The sequence below is a fragment of the Odontesthes bonariensis genome, chromosome 21, assembly GCF_027942865.1.
Source record: "Odontesthes bonariensis isolate fOdoBon6 chromosome 21, fOdoBon6.hap1, whole genome shotgun sequence".
Taxonomy (NCBI): domain Eukaryota; kingdom Metazoa; phylum Chordata; class Actinopteri; order Atheriniformes; family Atherinopsidae; genus Odontesthes; species Odontesthes bonariensis.
In genome coordinates, this window is record NC_134526.1 from 22,268,491 (window position 1) to 22,288,733 (window position 20,243).

Below are 20,243 nucleotides of genomic sequence, written 5' to 3' on the forward strand. Positions count from 1 at the left end.
GATCAGGGCAGCTCACAGCAGTGTGTTTTTCCGCCTGGCAACAGGAGGGTCGAGAACTAGGTGTTATGCTGGAAAGTAAAGGCTGAAGGACAGACAGGATTGGATATCTCCTCTGCTCAAAAGGGCCAAGCAACACTCTTCCTGTGTCTGTCAATCAAATCAAATTTTGATTGTCTGTGTGAAACGAATACAAACAGTTCCCTTACCTTTTGGGGTTATTCATGGAAACCGTGCATGTTTAATTTGTATTTCTCCTGCTTTAGAGGAGAGGCATTCAGCCCTGCTTCTTTTCTGTATTTCAAACCAGTATTGGGCTAAACGTCTCCTTCGGTTTGCTTTTTAGACTTTGTGCAAGTAGATATTGACAGCAAAAATGATACCACGGAGTTATATTACACCAGAATCCCTTTAACGGACATATTAAGTTTCTAGGACCATCTTTGGAATTTTGCCAAAATGAACAAAACACAACTGCTGGACAAGTGCAATTTGTCATTGTCTGGCTGTCCCAAAAAGTCCTTTTAAAAGCCTCCAGTTGATCCAAAATGCTACATCGATAGTTCTGATGAGAAGCAGCAGGAGAGATCATATATGTTAAATCCAGAATAAAATTTAAAATCCTCCTCATATATAAACCTCTTAAATTTCCAAGTGTCGTTATAGTTCAAAGACCTCATAGGTGCGCAACATTCAAATAGGGTACTTTGCTTACTTGTGGTTCCCAGAGTTTCTAAAAGTAAAATGGGAGGCAGAGCCTTCAGCTCTTCTTTTGCAGATGCAGCTGCTGGTTTGAGTTCGGGAGGCAGACAACCTTCCCTGCCTTTCAAGATTAAGACTATTAAGATAATTGTGGTTTTGGTAAATCCATCTGTAAAGATGATGTTGCATGCGCTCTGACCCACTGTCGTCTTGGAGTATGCCCGTGCCGTCAGGGGAAAAAAATCTACCAGAAAACCGGGTCATTCACTATATTCAGGTAGTCAGTTGACCTCGTTTTTTTAGGCACATAACAGTGCTAACATCAGACCTGACCAGCTGCAGAACGCTCAAATCATTTGCTTAATCAATTCCAAGAGGTGAGGTTTGTTTTGTTTTTTGTTTTTTTTGGCAAGGCTGTGTATTTTTTAGAAGCCTATCTTGAAAGGCTGCAATTCATCTATCCTTAAACCATCAATTACCACCATTAATATGAGGGCTAGGATTACATATATGTGTGTGAATATATTGTTTGTTGATTTCTTTTCCCTGCCTGACAACAGATCTCAGTTATAGTCTTGAATAAAACATACAGTGCAGGGCGTTCGCTCTCGAGCACACACTAATATACACACACGGCATGTGCCCAGTGTGTTTTATGGTTGAGGTGCGTTTAATTATTTACTCCTGTCTTTCTCAGCCAATAGTGGTGTCGATTACCGCCACACTAGGCTGCCTCCTCTCCTTAACTCCACGTCCAGTCCATTACAGTTCCCGCTCGTTTCTTTCAGAGGCTGTACGACATTTGCTGGATGGTCTAAGGCCTGCGGACATTCCCAAGGTTTCACTGGATGTTGCAGTATTCTACATGTAAACATGTCGAGAAATGATAGTGATCACCTTCACCGCTCCACATTGGGGATTTACTCGGTAAGTCTCAAGTAGAGTCCGTGGCTGTTCGTGTGAGCCGGTGATTCTAATTAAAGAAACCTTTTCCTTTCAAGATGAATTTTAGGGAACTGGTGGCAGTTTCTGGAGAACATGAAAATGTTTCTTGGTTACTGAGAAAGGAGGTTGAGTTAAACTCTTGTGTTTTATTTCTACCAAGCCAGAGACAAGGTGAATCCACAAAGTAATTTTGAAATTCTGGGTGTGTTTCCTTATCTCAGAGATTTAAGTCTTTAAACTGATTCAAAGATGAGTCTTGCTAAGGCATGCATTTACTATTTTCCTGACTAAGTTCAACAGAACCTTTGGGTTATGTGTTTGTGCTTGTTTTAAACAGAATTTGACTGATGAGTTCAACCCAAGTCTACAGAAACTGATTTTACTGGGAAACAGCTACGCCCAAGCTTTCAAGGGTAAGTGTGTTTGTATGAAAGAAAGAAAGATCTGTTAGTTGTAACAGTAGTGGGAAGTTACAACAAGTTATTTGTTCATAACCTCTAACTACCTTTTGAAGTTACGAACAAAACTATCTATTTTGTTCGTAACTCGGTATCTATTTCTATAAAACTGACTCCAAAGTCCACATGCTTTGGGAATATCCTGGTGCCATAATAACCTTTGATTATGGGGCTGTATACAAGAGGTAGTTATGACTACGTTGTCATTGGAAAAACAAGGCCCCACAACAATCCCTATGTTTGAATTTCATATACCAAGGCAGGGTTTGAAAACCATCAGTATATTTTTAACCCCGTGGTTTTGAGATTTTATCTGTGAGTTAAATTCAGAGCTAGGATTAACCTCCTAATATGTGATCATTTTATATGTTAATAATTCACAATTACCACCAATTCTTCTGTTATGTGTTAATGTGACAGACTTCAAAATGCAAAGAAATGTAAATGAATTTAGGCTACAGAAATACATCCTACACCAAGTCTTTATTTAATACACAGACCACAGATCAGTAAATGGCACCAACAATGGCCCAGAAGACATCAAATATAGATTAGGATGTGTCTATTTGCCACCTGTAGAGGGGCCATAATTTTACGGATGTGTGTGCAGGGATGAGCCATAACATTGTCTTGATGAGCTTATGCCAAAACCAAGAAATTATACAATGGGAGCTTGTTTATTGATACGTACACTGGTGGGGGACAAACAGCTGATAATGCATTTCAGACACAACTTGTATACAGCGGTGGGTCACAATTATGCACCAGAAATGCACAATTACATGTAGCATAAACAAACTGAAGCAGCATAGGTAGCTACACGCCAAATCTGTGGTGATCGGAAGCAAAAGTTTGCTGCTTTTGGTTGACAAAAGGTTGTAATATGATATATGATAAAAAATCCTTAATTCTCAAGGACCCATAATTATTTTTACTTGCCCTGTCTACACTCTGTATTCACTCTGTAGCCCAATTATCATTAATATGTTTTAAATTTCTATCAAATATGTCAAAACATAACAACAATTGGTAAACAACTGTTTATAGGACCACAGTGTTCACAGTGTTGCAGCTCATATGCTGATATTTCAAAAGTGAGCTACTTTACAACCTTCCTTGATAATATTTACCGACAGTTCAACCTGAACAAGCTCAGTTTCAAATATGGTTTTGAAACATAAATTAGTAATAATTTCTCAAGTCATGCATCTCAGGCAAAAAATGAGGCCGGCAACTTTACGGTTGAGAAGTCAGAACATATTATTTGCCCCGCAGGCATTCTCAACTAGTAAGAATATTTTAATAACAAGCTGTAAACATTAGCGCTAGCTAGCAATAGCACACTCCCTCAGCCCCTGGCTCCAGGCCTCAAAGCATGATGGACTATTGTATTGTACAGCCTCTGTATATTACTTTTGATGTACCACGCAGCAAGTTTGTTGTGCATTATATAATGAATGAAAAGTTTCAGGTAATATTTCAAACAACACTGCAAAAGTGCTGACTCACTTTGTAGCGCACAACATGTGAACAGGTTGATAGTTCGAATAAAGCCACAGTTTTGTAACTCAAACTCAGTCAAATCAAAAAGACAAAAACAGCTTTATTTTAAGACCCAATCCTGTGCTCAGGATACTGAGACAGTACCTGCTGGATCATTTAGCAAAGTGTGACTTGACACGTAGAAATAAAGCAGTGCCAAGTGGTCCAATACAACAGTGCTAAAAATGAGAACATATTCTGGCTTTATGGTTATTGTTAGTCAAGATGAAGCAAAGATACGGACTATCGTGTGCACTATTTTGTCTTGCTTCTTTAATAATTATACGTCAATGCAGAAAAATATTTAAAGTCTGTAAAAATTTAAATTTGAAAATGAAGATTACTGTCTGTCTGTTTCAGCTCTTGTTGTCACGAGTGGGGATTACTTCAATGCCCTTTCGAAGATTGGAGAGAAAGCTTTCTACACCATGTCCTCACAGTCCCTCGGTATGTGTGCACCGCTGGATTGTGCAAGCTCGTGATCATCAGATAGAAATGCGTAGTGTATTTTTGGGCCTCGCCCAGTACATGAGCAGTTTGTCTTTATGGTCATTTATTAAACACCATGTTCTTCCATATGATTAACACTAAAGTTTACCCTCAGGCATCATTTTATTACTCATTTCACAATTACAGAGTATATGTAATGGGTGTGTGTGTGTTTGTCTTTGAGATTAGCATACTCTTGGAAGTCAATGCGTGAGGTTGTTGCAGACATATATTCACTAGTAGCTAACACCAAGCACCTGTAAAAACAATAAGCAGTAAAATATTGAGCTCAGGTTAGGTTAGTATGATTGGGCGAAACTGTTTCCGACATATGACAACAGTATGGTTCCAAACTCAGCTGCAATCTAATGTTTGTTTGAGTGAGCTTTTAAGTGAAGTGAAGATGTTGGCATATGGGCCTGATGTCAACTAGAAACAATGAATAATAGATGGTAACAGGTAGCTGGGCTGCCCTCTGCTCACTTAACCCAACTTCCTTATGACAGAGGTTTGCCAGGTTAAGGTTAAGCTGAAGTTAAAGGAAATGTAGTGTACAATTATTTGGATGTCACCGAGGACGTTAATCGTTAATTCCAGCAAACACTTTTTAGATTAAACAGTATTAAAATACCAGACCTGCACGTTTATAGCTCTTATTAGATGCTCCTGTCCCCCCCTCATTAGAGTTGTGTTTAAATAAGCATCGTTCCAAAGAGGACTCGTATCAGAATTTCTTATGGTTTCATTAGAAGCAATTATGACACTATCCAAACAAACACTATAGGGCATCTACAAACCAGAAAAACAATATTCTTTAGCAAGGAGTTGGATCAAAGGTGTTATAAAGAGGCTTCAGTGCAATAATAAGGAAAGACGAATCATAAAAGAATAGATTAGCTGTCATATTAAAAACATTCCTCCCTGTTTGGAGGAAAGAAAGTAGGATCAGTAACGATCAGCAGTGAGTCACATGGATCAATGTAATACAATATCTAATTTAGTGAACACACAGGGGAGAAAAGAATTAAGGTACAACTGTAAACAGCAAATAATTTAATACAAAATTGTGGCAGTTGAATTTACTGTAAACTGAGTAGTTTACAAAAAAAACCCATTTTATTATGTATGAAGATAAACACCTATCAAGAGATTGTGAAATGTTTTATTCTTTTCTGTAGGCTATAAGTAAACATTTTAACACCACAACATTAGCTTAATAGCTTGCTTGATTAGCTTAAAACATACTCTGGAAAGTTCCGCTACAGTCACATGGTCTTTTCACATTTGCAGTATTAAGGTAATCAGTTATAATTTCTGCAGCTAAAATTATTTAAATAGAAATAAAATTTTGAAGAAGTAATGACTACAAATTTAAGTTATAAATAGTTAGCTTGTTGCTAGCTAGATACTGGTTTGTTGATTAATAAGGACAGAAGAGATGCAGAGCTTGTGGCAACTAAACACATCACACACATTCTCTGTTTGATTACAATGAATTGAATTCAAATTGGCTTGAATTGGACTTTATTATTTAAGTGCCTTGAGATGACATTTGTTGCATTTGGCGCTATATAAATAAAAATGAATTGAATTGAATTGAATCACAGAAGTTGAATATATCTCATTATACCATCATATACCATTAATGCTGATAAAGGCCTAAACTGGTGTGACTTCATAATATTCTCCAACAAGGGTCTTTGAGCAGGAAATACAAGAGATATAAAGCTAAGTGTATTAAAGCAATATACAAGTGTCCACAATAATCAGCTGTTGTTAACGGAAGAGTCCTGCCTCCATATCTGTGTGCACAAGCTAGCAACAGAAAAAAGCCACTTTACAATCATTCTAGTTCTACGTGTGCTTGGCAGATTATTACATCGTGTTGAATTTTACTGTGTGGGTGTGTCGAGGTTAGATTAGACTTTAATATTGACATCATGGAATAATGAAAACAGAGTCTGATTATATCAAATTGTACATTTGTCCTCAAGGTGATGTCCTGATTCAGATTTCAGAGAGCCAACAAAGACTCACCTTGGAGATGGAGGACGTGGTTAGTTACATCAACATGGCTCCAGCTATCACAGCTTTTGACAAGAATAAAACCCACATGGGCAGAGTTTTCTTGTCTGTTTACAGCAATATGACTTTGTGTGTTTTCTTTAAGTTTCGCCAGTTCAGTCTGGAGGTTCTACAGCAGATGGACAACAACATTCGACTGGACAGAGATTACATATCAGTGAGTGAGAGTCAAGCAGGGGCACAACAAGTTCACAAATGACGCACAAAATGACAGGCTGTTTTGTGGTTGAATAATAGGATAACAACTACAGAAAACAATATGAATTGAAAAGAATCTACAAACAGGTGGTATGGCACTGGATTTTGTGATGTAGCTTACTTACATATTTGACAAAAGTAATTTAAACTAAATAATCCAGTTTACCGGTTTGCTTGTTTTCATCCAAAGTATTGCCTGGATGGGGATGGCTTTCCCAGATCTAATATTAATTCTCCCACAGGGCAGTAAGATACGGTACGAGAGGGAGATCCATAACCATGCACCCTCTCTGGAGAGACAGTTTAGGGGAGGAATCGGCCAGGTTGGTATTTCATTTTTGTCTTCAACTCCTGCGCCCTGGAGGTTAAATTCATCAGCATATTTGAATATTTACCATATGTCCTTATAGAGTAAGCTTTATATATGTTCTTTCAATGATGTGTATCCTCAGGATTATAGTGAGTATATGCAATTCCTGAGGGAAAGCAATGGTGAGGCTTTGAAAGAGGAAGAGAGACGATACCGTTTCCTGGCTGAGAAACACTGTGGCCTGATACAGTCCATCGCCCAGCTCATGAATAAGGTTTGTATCTTACTTCAAATAGCATTTGAAAATTGGATATCCTATCACTTACTTTGGTTTATTGGCTCCAAGTGCCACATGGATGAGGGTTGTCAAACAAGCCGTTACAAGGAATGAATGTCAGAAAGACAATGAGCACACTTTATTGCTCCCTGCGGGTATATTCTCCTTTTTTTACAACCAAAGGTCAATCCAAACGCGGCAGTTTGTAAGTTTCTGTAACAGGACTGTTTCACCATGAACAGGTTGCATGGTTGGACTCTGGACTTATGACACTGCTGCACTTTTGGAATTACAACCTCGATCATTTGCTGATCTCATGAACTAACATTTTTACTCACAATCGAACATATAAAACATACCAAATGTTAAAAGTGAGACATTTGTTATTTCATGAAAAATACAAGCTTTTCTTGAATTAAATGGCAGCAACATGTAGTTGGGACAGGGCCATGCTTACCACTGTGTAGCATCTGGGAACCGAATGTTGTTCCATTCTTGTCTGATAGAGGATTCTAGCTGTGCAACAGTCGTGGATCTTTGTCTTATTTTCTGTTTCATGATGTGCCAAATGTTTTCACTTGGTGAGAGAGGTCTGGACTCTTCTACAGCTAATCCTCGCTGTTGTAATAGATGCAGTATGCGGTTTAGCACTGTCCTGTTTAACTATGCAAGGCCATCCCTGTAAAAGACATTGTCAGGATGCAAGCATATGTTCCTCTAAAACCTATATATACCTTTCAGCACTGACGGTGCCTTTCCAGATGTGCAAGTTTCCAGTTCCATAGATGCTAATATACCCCCCATACAATCAGAAATGCAGGCTTTTGAACTGAGTGCTAATAACAAACCAGATGGCCCGAACTCTTCTTTAGTCCAAAGGACACAATGTCCATAATTTCCAAAAGGAATCTCAGAAATATCAACTCGTAAGACCCCAAACCAGTTTTCCATTTAGCCTTTTTCCATTTTAAATAAGCTTTGGCCCAGAGAAGATGGTGGTGCTTCTGGATCCTGTTCAAATATATGGCTTATTCTCAGCATGATAGATTTTTAACCTGCATTTGTGGATGGCTCTGTGAGCTTTGTTCACTGACAGCCATTTCTGGAACTGTTCCCTGCCACATGCACTGATTTCCATGACAGGCCACGTGCATCCAGTATTGATTTTCATTTGTCACTTGTGAACTAATATGCCTCAAAATTCTCCGACTTTTTTCATATCATTTTTCTGTAGATGATGAAATATTCAAAGTCTTCGCAATATTATATTGAGAAATATTACGTAGAGAACCATTACTTCGATGTCACTCCATGATTTGCCGATGTGTTTTTTTTTATGCTGATTGCTGAACCTCCGCCCAGTTTGACTTCAAAGAGACTCCGCTTCCCTAAGGTGCTCTTTTTATACCCTAACATGTTACTGACCTGTTGCCAAATAATAGAATTAGTTCAAACATGTTCCTCCAGCTGTTGTATCTTTTTTAGTACCATTCATTTTCCAGCCTTTTGTTGCTGCCATCAAATTCAAACGTCTGTCTTTTTAACATTTGTAAGTTTGCTAGATTTTATTTTGAATATGAATTGGTTTATGGGATTTGCACATCATTTCATTTTGTTTTTACTTACACCTTTCAGTGTCCAAACCTTTTTGAAATTGAGGTGGTAAATGTTTTATGATGGCTAATAGGTTTTGTGTTGCAAATCCAACCAAGCCCTTACACTTAAACTACAGATCACTCTGACAAATATTGCACTTTTTCACAGTTAAAAAGCCCTTTGAAACTGCACTGCTGGTTTAGGTCTATAGTGATTGAAATGAGTTTTTGTTTGTTCGAGGTGGCCTTTGATCCTTGATAAGCCTGAGCTTGTATGAAAAGGCTCATTCCAGTGAATTAGACCTCCTCTCGTCTGATGCTGCCCTCATGTGACGACAGGGGCGCAGTACACAGTACAGCTGCTGTGCCTCCTGAATCGTCCCTGTAGAATGGAGACTATAATTTTCTTTGATCTAAATAATCCATGTATGAATGCTCAAATTCAAAGCCAGTTTAACAGACGTCTAAGTTATATCAAAAGTGAACATATGACGCTTAAAAGTGGCTTCATCAGTGTTTCTGACTATGACAAATTTGTAAGAAAGCCGAAAGTAAGTGACTTCCATTTAATCATTTATAAAGAGCTCCCTTTTTGCTCTTACAGAGGGCGAAAATACCCTTTTTGTGTAGTGTTGTGCATTCATGTAGTTTTCATGTGGTGTTGCGTTGTGTGTTGCAGACAGGAGGAAGTCTCCAGCAGAGAGTTAATGCCTGGACAAAAGAGATCAGTGCCACCCGACAACCTGAGCTCAGACAGCCGGCTTCTCAGGGAAACACAGTGAGTTCAAACGAGTGTCAGTGACTCACACAGCAACAAGTTTCAAAGATTAATTTTTCATGCAGGGCAGGAGCCAACTTGCATATGAATCTTCCAAAACATCAGAAATGTGCCTTGCTGTGCAGCAAAATCCTGTCTTTGGGGAGTGAACGGATTGAATCTTTTTTAATAACCTTAGTCTTAAAGCTCCCAAGTACAGCGGAATGTATGAACTGAGCGCTCGATAGGAAAACCCACGGTGATATAATTGGGTGTAATCTGAACTGAGATAGGTTCAAAGGAAACCAGTACATTACTTGGTTGATAATTTAGTTACAAGAGTGCCCTCTAATGGTTGGTCTCTGATTTAATTTGAGACCCATCAAAAACGAATTGCACCTCAAACTTGAGGTACAATATGGTTAGAGAGCTTTAAAGGAGGATTTAAGCTATCGCTGTAGAAAGCAGAAACACATATAACTGCGATAAGCTCACTTTATCTGAACCTTCTGCCATTTGTGTGGCCTAAATGCTAACAGTACTGTCTTTTGGGAGGATAATTCTAAATCTGAAACCATAGCATACTAAACATGACAGTTGAAATTACTGTTTACATAAACAACAAAGGCACCCTGAGATACATCCCACCGTCTGTTCTCCATGTGAGGGGTGACATGCCAATGAACTGCACAGATCCCACATCCCTTCGTAATAACAATCAGAGGATTAACATGGATTCAGTGTTTGCTTTGCTCTGACGTGGGATTTATCCTTGCATACAACAGAGCAGAAGCAATGAGCCACTTTATGCAGATATATGAGGCACAGTCACCCATGATATGCCTACAGTTATGTGGCCCGTCGTCACTCAATTTCAAGGTTTTACATTTCAGGACATGATAAATAAAAAAAGGAAAAAAAAATCATCTGATCGTTACCGGGTCTTAAAATGAGGTAAATACAACCTCAGATGAACAAGACCCTATTACTATTAATCTAACAGAAAACAAAGCCACGATGCAGAAGTAGGGTGGGAAAAAAGCGAGTACGCTCATGATTTGATTCAGTGGCTTGTAGAACCACCTTCAGGAGCAATAACGGGAAGTAATGGTTTTCTATGTGATGTTATCAGTCTCTCACATTGTTGTGGAGGAATTTTGGCCCACTCTTCTCTTCTTTACTGCGGCGCTTCAGTTCTCCGAGGTTTGCAGGTGTTAATTCATGCACAGCTCTCTTCAGGTCCCACCACAGCGTTTCAGTCAGGTTGATTTCTGGACTTTGACTGGACCAGTGCAACACTTTGATTCCTATCTTTTTCAGACATTCTGTTGTAGATTTTCTGCTGTGTTTGGGATCATTGTCCTGGTGATGACCCACTTTCAACCATGCTTTAGCTGTCAGACAGATGGCCTCACATTTGACATTTGACTGTGATATCCAGAGGAGTTGATGGTGGACTCAATGACTGCAGTGTGTCCTGGTCCTGTGGCTGCAGAACAAGCCCAGATCATCAGCCCTCCACCTCCGTGCTTGACAGTTGGTATGAGGTGTTTGTGCTGATATTCTGTGTTTGGCTTTCTCCAAACATAGAGCTGTGCATTATGATCAAATATCTCCACTTTGGTCTGGTCTGTCCAAAGGACATTGTCCCTGAAGTATGTGACTTTACAATCCAAAGACAACCTGCAATGTTCGTTTTAGAGATAAGAGGCTTTCTCTTGGCAGCCCTTCCAAACAAGTGTGACTTGTTCAGTCTTTTTCTAGTTAAACTTTGTCATAAACTTAAACTATAGAGGGAATCTCTTGTTTTTTTTTTCCTTCCAGTTTTTGTACAGTCTGACCATGGAGGGCACTTGCTGGGACGTCCACTCCTGGGATGATCGTCAGCTGTCTTAAATGTTTTCCACTTGCGAATAATCTTCAACTCTGTAGAATGATGGACTCCAAATAGTTTGGAAATGTCCTCATAACCTTTCTCATTTTGATGGGCAGCAACAGTTGCTTCTCTAAGATCACTGCTGATGTCTTTCCTCCTTGGCATTGTGTTAGCACACAGCTGGATGCTGGCGGCTATTTACCTCATTTTAAAAGACTTTACAAAGCTTTGCACAAAGCCAGGCTCGCTACTTTGTTCTTGTTTGCTGTGTTTATGCAAAGCGAAGCTAAATGGCAGCTAAATGTAGAGCGGAATCAAATCAAAATAGGGTAATACTCCTTTTAGTAGCTAATTCTTGAGTGGCTGCGTTACACTGCAAACTAGCCAGTGCTGCTCTCATGAATAAACCGGCTTCACAAACGATAGTTTTAACGACTGCGAATGCGGTTTGTGGCTGAAAATACCTTCAACTTTGACGGTTTCAATGACTGATCGAATCCTGCTTGTTTTTCTGTTAGTTAAGCTCAAGCTCAACTTTGCCAGTCGTTCTTGCTGTGGTTCACGTGAGCATTTCATTGATAACTGTCTGGACCTGTGCATCTGCAGATGGGAACGCAGGAGATGGAACTCAGAAGGAGCCTTGAGGAGCAGTCCCTTGGCAACGCACCATCGAGGGGTGAGTGGTTCGTGCAAACCGATCACCTCACTGGCAGCATGCTTGGGCAGCAGAAAAACTTTTAAAAGAGCAGGTGTTTAAGCTCTCCAACTGCATTTGAATTATTTTTATTAGTATAGTTCTATTTCAAAATCAATACGTTCCAGTCACGTTCATTTCCGCCTGTGAATTATTTACAGTCCATTATGGCTCTATCAGAGTTCATTTTGCCAGCACTATATCAGAGGGTTTTGCTAATACTTTCAGCCTTTAATTTCTGATTCCCTCCATCTTGTTAATTTTGCAAATCATGCGCTTTATCACGTCCTCATCCGTGCTTCTCCCGCCGACAGCCGGTCTAATCATTTGGCTCGCTTATCTCGAGTAAAAAATAGACCCAGCAATGGCATATCGACAAAAGACTATAAGCATTCACCATAGCATTAAAAAGTCCTCCTCATTTTATTGAACTTATTTTTTTTTTTTCCCTGACGGGTTGCAAACGGCTGATTTGTTTACTGCAGAGGCCTAACTGGGGTGGAGAGAAAACAGTAGCCCCTTGTTGTGTATAATCAAAAGAGCCGCGTCCCCTGCTGCTGAAATAGAAAAATTAAGTCTAATTTTTAGCAGCCTGCTCCGAGTTGTGCTTGCCAGGATTATAATGAGTAATAACGAATAATAATTTAATCAGGCTGATTACAAAATAAATAGAAAATAAATTCTAGCCATTGAATTGATAATCTATCAGCAAACTTGTGCTCTAACAAACTGTTCTCGCTGTGCTTGTGTGTTTCATTCGTTGGGCTTCCAGCCCCGTCTCCGCAGGGCAGCGTTTACCGTGTCTCAGCCGACTCAGGGGGAGGTGGAGGTGGAAGAAGAGCCATGAGGGCCAGGGTGGCGCACCAGCCTGCTGGCTCCAACCCCACCTTACTGCCCTTCCCCAAGGGACAGATAATCACTGTGCTGGTCCAACAGCCCAAGAAGGGCTGGCTGTACGGACAAACAGACAACGGCTCACGGTTAGAAAAGCGGAGCTGTGACTGTGCGTGTGCCTGGATCTGTGAGCATCCGTCTTTCCGTGGATTGCTCACATTTCTGATGTGATACAGTCATGAAAAAAGTACACCCTCCTTCAATTCTAACACTTATGTATAAGGGGGTAACAAAAAAAAATCATCTGGTCCTGAGCAGTAAAACCTCAGATGAACAATAACAGTCGACATATTACACTGTGCCATTATTTATTCAACAAAAACTCAACCAAAACTCAGGAGCAGTGTGGAAAAACTAAGCACATATCAGGATTCAACAGCTTCTAGAACCACCAGTAGCAGTTAAAACTTAAATGTAATAATTCACACATCATCGTGGAGGAATTCTGCCCCACTCTTCTTTACAACGTCGCTTCATTTGTTTTAGGTTTAACAAGGCATTTGTTATTGCACGGCTCTTTTAAGGTCATTGCAGTCAGGTTGAGGTCTGAACTTTGACTGGACCAAAGCAACACTTTGATTCCTCCTTTTCCAGACATTCTGTTGTAGAGTTGCTGCTGCGTTCGGGATCATTGTCCAGTTGATGCCCCGGTTTCAGCCGAGCTTTATCTGTCACACAAACAGCCTCACATTTGACTCTAGAATTGTTTTGGTATACAGAGTTTATGGTCAACTCCTGTGGCTGCAAAACAAGCCCAAATCCTGCCCAAAGAGCATTGTCCCAGAAGTCTTTTGCATTTCCCTATAATTCCTTGAAGCATTGCACAGTCTGACGTGGAGTGAACTTGTTGGGATGTACACAAGGACGTTTTTGGGGAACTCCTGGGATGATTTTCAGCTTGTGAATAAGCTTTCTTGCTGTAACATGATGGAATCCAAATAGTTTAGAAATCAAAAATTGCTGGTATAAAGTCATTGCTGATGTCTTTCCTCCGTAGCATTGTTCAACACTGGCAACACTGATACTTACTCTCTTTATTCCTATGAACACAGTAAGGGTGTACTTAGTTTTTCATGTCATGAATAATGACACAGTATGAAAAACACAGTGTAATATGTCATGTATTGTTATTTATCTGAGGCTGTGTGTGTTTAGTTTTAAGAACTGGGAAAGACCAGATGATTTTATTATCTTGTTCAACAGATTAAACTTTATCATTTAAGCTTCACATTTAAGTTTTCACAAGACTGTTTGGAAATGATATTGATGTTTATACTACGGTCTTATTCTGAGCTCAACATACAGTATCTTTGCACGAGTTACAAACATCCTCTCATTAGATGCTCCACTCTGGATTGTTCGGATTTGATGAAAATCAGAGGACATCTTTTTTTCGACTTGTAGAAGCAAGTGCGTTGGTAGAAAATGCCGATAGATTTATAGAACAACAAGCTTTGTGAAATGACAAATTTCATTCACCTCTTTCCTGACCAGCCACCCAGTGCGAGAACTCTCTTTCTGAACGTGTTTTTTGTGACATTAACACGAACCCACTGCTCTCATCTTTACTTTTTTGTCTCCGTTGTTTTCAGTAAGGGATGGTTTCCATCTACCTTTGTGGAACCGGTAGATGATCCTCCGACCTCAGCCAGCTCCAGGTAATCATCCAATCAAATGCATTATCTCAGAATGGTTGACAGGTCCTCTACATCTGGAGTAAAAAACATAATAAATGCCATACTTGTGTAGATGAAGAGAGAAATCAAAGGCTAGACTCACTGCCTAATATTTTTTAGAAATGGTACAGAATATATTGTGCAGCCTCCCAAAGACTGACCCTATTGTTTTCGGGCTAATAGTTTTAAAAGAGGGTCAGCATGAAACTCCAACCGGGAATGATAAGATGAGCTACTTAAGGTATTTGGGTGACCCATCGCTCTGAGGGAAAACCACAGAGGGCTGTTAAACTGAAACTTTCTCACTGTGGACATGAGCACTGCAAAATGTCTACGATAGAATGTACTCTAATGCAGTGATGGTATGGACAGACTGGTGACGTGTTAAAGAACAGACCAGAACCCTTGAACCCCACAGTGGCTCTGTCGCTGGCATGATTCGAGTTAATGTTTTTCTTCAAAGGAAGAGGTCGTATCGATGCAAAGCCGCTCCGAGAGTTAAAAAGGCCAAATTAGGGAGCATCTTTTGAAAGAGTTAATTTCCATCTCTCCAATAGACTTCCAGAGATGTTCATTTGTCACCCAAGTGAACTTAATATGAAATATAAATGGTTCAAAAGTCAAACTTGCTGAATTTTGATTGCAATATGTTTTATTTTTGTGATTAAAAGACACAAAAATGAAATATCCTTCAAGCGTTACAGGGGAAGGATTTCACTTTAACAACAAGTAAAACATATGGGCTGGATTTTCTTGTGCAATTTTCAGGAACTCCACTCTCCGAGGCAGCAGCAGCACGGGCAACCTGCTGGACCAGCCGAGACTCAGCAGCCACAACAAAGACCCACCCGCTCCACCGCCACCTCCGCCTTCATCTTCGAGTAAACAGACGGAGAACAGGCCAGCAGCGCAGACCGCTGACAGAAGGCCGATGTCTTCTTCACAGAACAAGGTATGACTGTCAGCGACTCACATAAGCCTCTTTGGTCCTACAGGTTTGCCTTAACGTTGTTAGAGTCCTCAGCAGGACTCTGAAATATTAGCAACCAAACTGGGCTGTGTTTGTGGTTCTATTCTTGTTTTTTTCAGGATATATTATAGGACAAAACTGAAAATGTCTGTGATCAGACAGGCTCCCTCTGTGGAAGCAAATAGGATAGAATCTATAGGATTCACAAAACAAAAAAATACTTAATTCTATGCTATATTTTAGCCTGCGCTGAATAATCCATTCATGTATGTTTATGTAATTCACATTGTGTAATTATCCTCTTAATCTGCATGAAATTAAATTGTGTTACAACTGCCTGCAGCCCCTTTCATCAAACACGTTGAATTGGTCGAAACCAAAAAAGTTTCGAAAGTTGGCACCCAGAAGTGTTGTTAATGTTAAATGTTTGACTTATCTCCAGGGCCCCACTGAATATATTACCCATGAATAAGTCCATGGATAATTAGCTTCTCTTCAAAAGTGGTTTTGGTTCATTTTGGCTTATTTGGATGCTATTTCTACACGTTCCTCTGACGTCTTTAAACCTGCAGCTGGCTCCAGAGAAGATAAGCCTGAAAACTAAAAGCTCTGCCTCTCATGCTGGTCCTGGAAAATACTGCGCCATGGGAGAAATGTGTCGTTGGGTTGATAACATAAGACTAAGCTTGGCTATCAAAGGTTTTGTACAACCCTATTTATTAACCCTGTTAACCCTGTTAATAAATATGGAATTAATCCATCCGTCCGTCTATTATCGTATGCTTATCCGAGATGGGGTCACGCAGGCAATAGGTCCAGGAGAAAACCCAGACATCCCTCTCCCCAGCAATGATGGAATCAATGAATGGAATTAATCATTTTTAAAAAAAACAACTGCCTCTGTTTAGCAAAGCTTGTATGGTCATTCGTTTCCTGATGTTTCATAGGTGAATAGGGCTGAGTGTCATCTGCATAACAATAGAAATCCCTCTCATGTTTGCTGTGGATATGGCCCACAGGACGCATCTATCAATGGAAGAGAAATGGTCCCAGTGAAGAACACCGAAGGAACATTATTTACATGAACAAATCTGGATTTAATTAGATAAATTTTGTTTTTTTTAACCCGTCTGATGATGTGTTCAGTTCTTTATTATATGTTTAAGACAGCTTTTCAAGGATTTTGGAGATAAAAGGAAGGTTAGACGTGAGTATGCAACTGGCTAGAAGATTAGAAGCAATGACAGTAATGTTACAATAAAAATGGAGAAGGGTGTGAAACAGTTCCAGTGAAATACATTTCATACAGATGTTTGCGCATCTGTCCAGCAGGGGCACTGCGGCAAGGTGCTGTTCTCAATGACACCACACCCCTCTTTCTGGTGGATGCAGGGGGGGAGCTCCAGCTGCTGACGTCAGTGAGGAGGTTGTGTGCACGTGTGTGTGTGGGTGTGAGATTCTTTTTGTGTGTGTTGGAGATAAATAAATTCAACACTTCTCTGAAGTTCTTGGATTTTTGTAGCTCTAGTCCTTTTTTGTTGTTCTGTTGCTATTTACTCACATCAGGAAGTGGTTTGAGCTTTTCTCTCCTCTGACTCAATGCAGTCATTGTGTGACGAGACGGCTATAACCATCATGAACTTTGAAATATACTGTACTCTGCAAAAGTCACCATCAACCCCTCATTTCTTTATATGTGGCAAAGAAAATGTGGAAATAAGTGCAGCAGTTTATTCAGACGTGCACACATAACTGAAAGTATGATATTCAAGGGAAATACAGACTTTTATCATTCTAAAGAGCTTTAAAGTATGGTCTGAGCTCCTTGATTCTTCAACACAGCCTAAACCTTCTTTGATAAGCTTTCCTGCCATTTATTTAAGTGGTCTTCAGGAATAGTTCTCCGGGCTTCTTGAAGGACATTCCAATAGCTCTTTTTTGGAATCACCTCGCTGGTGCAAAAATATTATCTTATGTCTGTCAATCTGTGTCATCTTTGACGTTTTTTTGTAGATGTAACTAAGAAATGGGAACACAATGTTCGTCTTTGTGACAGGCTGCTTTTTTATAAAGTCCATAGATGCCATTTAAAATGGATTCTTAACTGTTTTGCTTGTTATGTGTAGGCACAACACTGGTTCATCCTCTGAGTTTGGGTATCTTTTTATGTTTGAATTATTCATAGGTCAGTGTTCAGTGGCTTAACACTTTCGTCTCAAAATGGTCAGTTACAAGGACTGGACTGAAACCAGCTGGAAAAGCAGACTTTGAAAGACCTTCAGAAAGTCCATTAGAGCCCATTAAAAGATTAGAAGAAAGTCTGGCTCCTTGAAGGAGAATTTATTGAAATGAGGGGTAGGCCGAGACATTTGCGCAGTACTTTGTATCATAAAATAATCTACTTTGGAGTAAATTACATAGGTTGAGCAATGAAGTCTTAAATGTCTTTATTATAAAAAAAATGGTCTCACTCTTTTGACAAATGTTCATTTTAACTTGTGATATTCATACACTTTCTGAGATGTCTCTGCATGGTCTCATCTCTTTCTCCGTTTTTCATCTCTACTGCAAACATGTGATTTGTGTCAACGGGACACAGAGTAATGGGTGTGTCTGTGTGTGTGTGTGTGTGTGTGTGTGTGTGTGTGTGTGTGTGTGTGTGTGTGTGTGTGTGTGTGTGCGTGTGTGTGTGTGTGCGTGTGTGTGCGTGTGTGTGTGCATCAAGGTCTGGGCGAACAGCAGGAGGGGGCGAGGAGGTTGAGGCCTGCCAAGCCTCCATTAGCGCATGTGTCTAGATTTTGACCTTCATACTGGCCATCGCCAACTCAAAGTACTCATCTTCTCTCATCTTCTTTTACCAGAATTCACAAGCACATGGAGCCCCGCCGGATCTCTTCCCAAGGTAAGAGTAACATAGCTGCAGCTTTGCTCTGACGGTGGACAAAAAGCTGTTAAAATGGAGGCCACTCAGGACACTCTTCCAGAGGAGCTAATAATATTTCTTTCAGCATATCATGAGCCTATTCAATCTGAAGGGCAGTGATCAAAATGGAACCAAAATGCTTCCCTTCCATTAGAGTTTGAAGTGCATACTGCACCATTTCAGTAATGGACGTTTGAGAAGCGTGACTGTCACCCTCACTTCCGGTGGACAGTTCACTCCATGATGTTACTACACTTTGAAATGCAGTCCTCGTGTCTTCAGTCCTAACCCTGTACTGCTAGCCTCAAAAATGGCTCAGTGCATTATCTGATATTCTTTCTGATACTTTTTCCTCAACATTTATTATGCCGTCCCTTCTCTCCCTCCTTCCTTATTTTTTTTTTTTATTTCTTTCGTAGGGGCACCAATCCATTTGCTACAGTTAAGCTGAAGCCCACGTCCACCAATGACAGATCGGCCCCACGTCTACACCGGTGATGACATGTTGAAGCTGAAACAAATGCTTTGATTTAGCTCGGCGGTTCTTGACCTTGGCAATATATATTCTGTCGGAAGTTAATCTTAAACCGAGGCTGTTGCGGATCTTTTAGCTGTAGTGCCCCTCTGCGTGAAGGGAAAAAAAAAAAGTAAAACTAGGTGTTTTGGAATCCTGCTAAAGCAATTGGCGGCTTCTTAAACTGTGCTGTATGATAAGCTCTTTGCTCAGCAATGTTTACAATAGTGAGAACCAATCAAAAATATGTTTATGTGACATAAAAGGATAGGGGTCTTGATCACACTAAGTTCTAAGTCATCATTTCTCATCCGTGATGTTTGATTTATTTGAGCACTACAATGCTTTCTGAACAGCTTTAGGTATACGGTATACAGTTATTGTTGGGAATCAGTGCTAGGAATGAGTTGATATGCACCAAAACGTATATTTTCTGAATGCAAGTTGTGTCATGTGTAGCTCAGGGATAGATGCTCAATACAATGTGACTGCCGAAATGATCTTTTTTATGTTTTTATATTCTATCTGTACCATTTATAGTCACACACTGCTCGTGGTATGAAGGCCGTTGCTAAATATCAATTGCATCTCAAATGTTAATGTGACTTCAGGCAGATAATATCTTTTCAGACTAGGATATGATTTTTGCAGGTGGGACTGTAATGAATTATGCAGTGTATCAGAGGATAATGTCACACCACCTTTATACCGTCATACTTTAACCTGTGTGAAGCTGAAGTGCAAACACGATGTCCAACATGCATTCCACTGCTTCTGCAGTATAGTGTGTCTTTGTGAATAAATAAAGCCTGACCTTAAATAAAGTCTTTACTTACATTTATGAACCGTATGTTTAGAAATATGTCTCCTCCTCCCACAAATCGTCTTTCTTTTTACTGTTTTTTCCCTATTAAATGAGTACTCGGTTCCTCTGCCGCATGCCAAATAAAGTGATGGTCTGTACACCTCAGATCTGTATTTATTTGCTCAGGCAGTTAAATGTCCTACGAAAAAAAAGATCAAGTTTCCTCCATTGCCTGTTAGGGTCCTCCGGTGGGGATACTTAGCCTAAATTGAACCTTGGTGTGAATCCAATTCTGCTAATGGCTTGACAGCAGCATGGCACTTCTGAGTAAAAAAGTCTTCAGCAGCTGAGATAATGTGGCCTTTTTTCCTTTCCTTTTCCCAATGTGGCCTGGCTATGCAAATTTTAGTTGCGAGAGGTTCCTCTGTAAACTGTAAGTGAAAGACTTTGCTCTCAGTCCACTTCTTTTCCTCCTGTCGCAGCTCGGTTGACACAGTTAATTTTAATGAAAACCAACAAAAATGTCAGTGAGGGGA

At 39.9% G+C, this 20,243-nt stretch overlaps 1 protein-coding gene across 1 annotated transcript; it reads left to right on the forward strand.

The window, feature by feature from the left end:
- Positions 1-1,571: 1,571 nt before the first annotated feature.
- On the forward strand, positions 1,572-19,831 carry baiap2l2a (BAR/IMD domain containing adaptor protein 2 like 2a). The gene is made up of 14 exons (XM_075454097.1): positions 1,572-1,626; positions 1,982-2,057; positions 4,005-4,091; positions 6,128-6,189; positions 6,304-6,375; positions 6,659-6,739; positions 6,869-7,000; positions 9,278-9,376; positions 11,838-11,907; positions 12,698-12,905; positions 14,412-14,477; positions 15,264-15,447; positions 18,327-18,367; positions 18,808-19,831. Exons 1-14 carry the CDS (start codon positions 1,573-1,575, stop codon positions 18,884-18,886), a joined length of 1,311 nt encoding a protein of 436 aa, XP_075310212.1. The 5' UTR covers position 1,572; the 3' UTR covers positions 18,887-19,831.
- The last annotated feature ends 412 nt before the right edge of the window (positions 19,832-20,243 follow it).

What these genes read in the sequence shown, in the direction of transcription:
- baiap2l2a (XM_075454097.1), top strand. Translation starts at nt 1,573, where the DNA reads ATGTCGAGAAATGATAGTGATCACCTTCACCGCTCCACATTGGGGATT. An exon ending in CCACATTGGGGATTTACTCG is followed by an intron (nt 1,627 to 1,981) that starts GTAAGTCTCAAG and finishes TGTTTTAAACAG; the next exon opens with AATTTGACTGATGAGTTCAA. An exon ending in CTACGCCCAAGCTTTCAAGG is followed by an intron (nt 2,058 to 4,004) that starts GTAAGTGTGTTT and finishes TGTCTGTTTCAG; the next exon opens with CTCTTGTTGTCACGAGTGGG.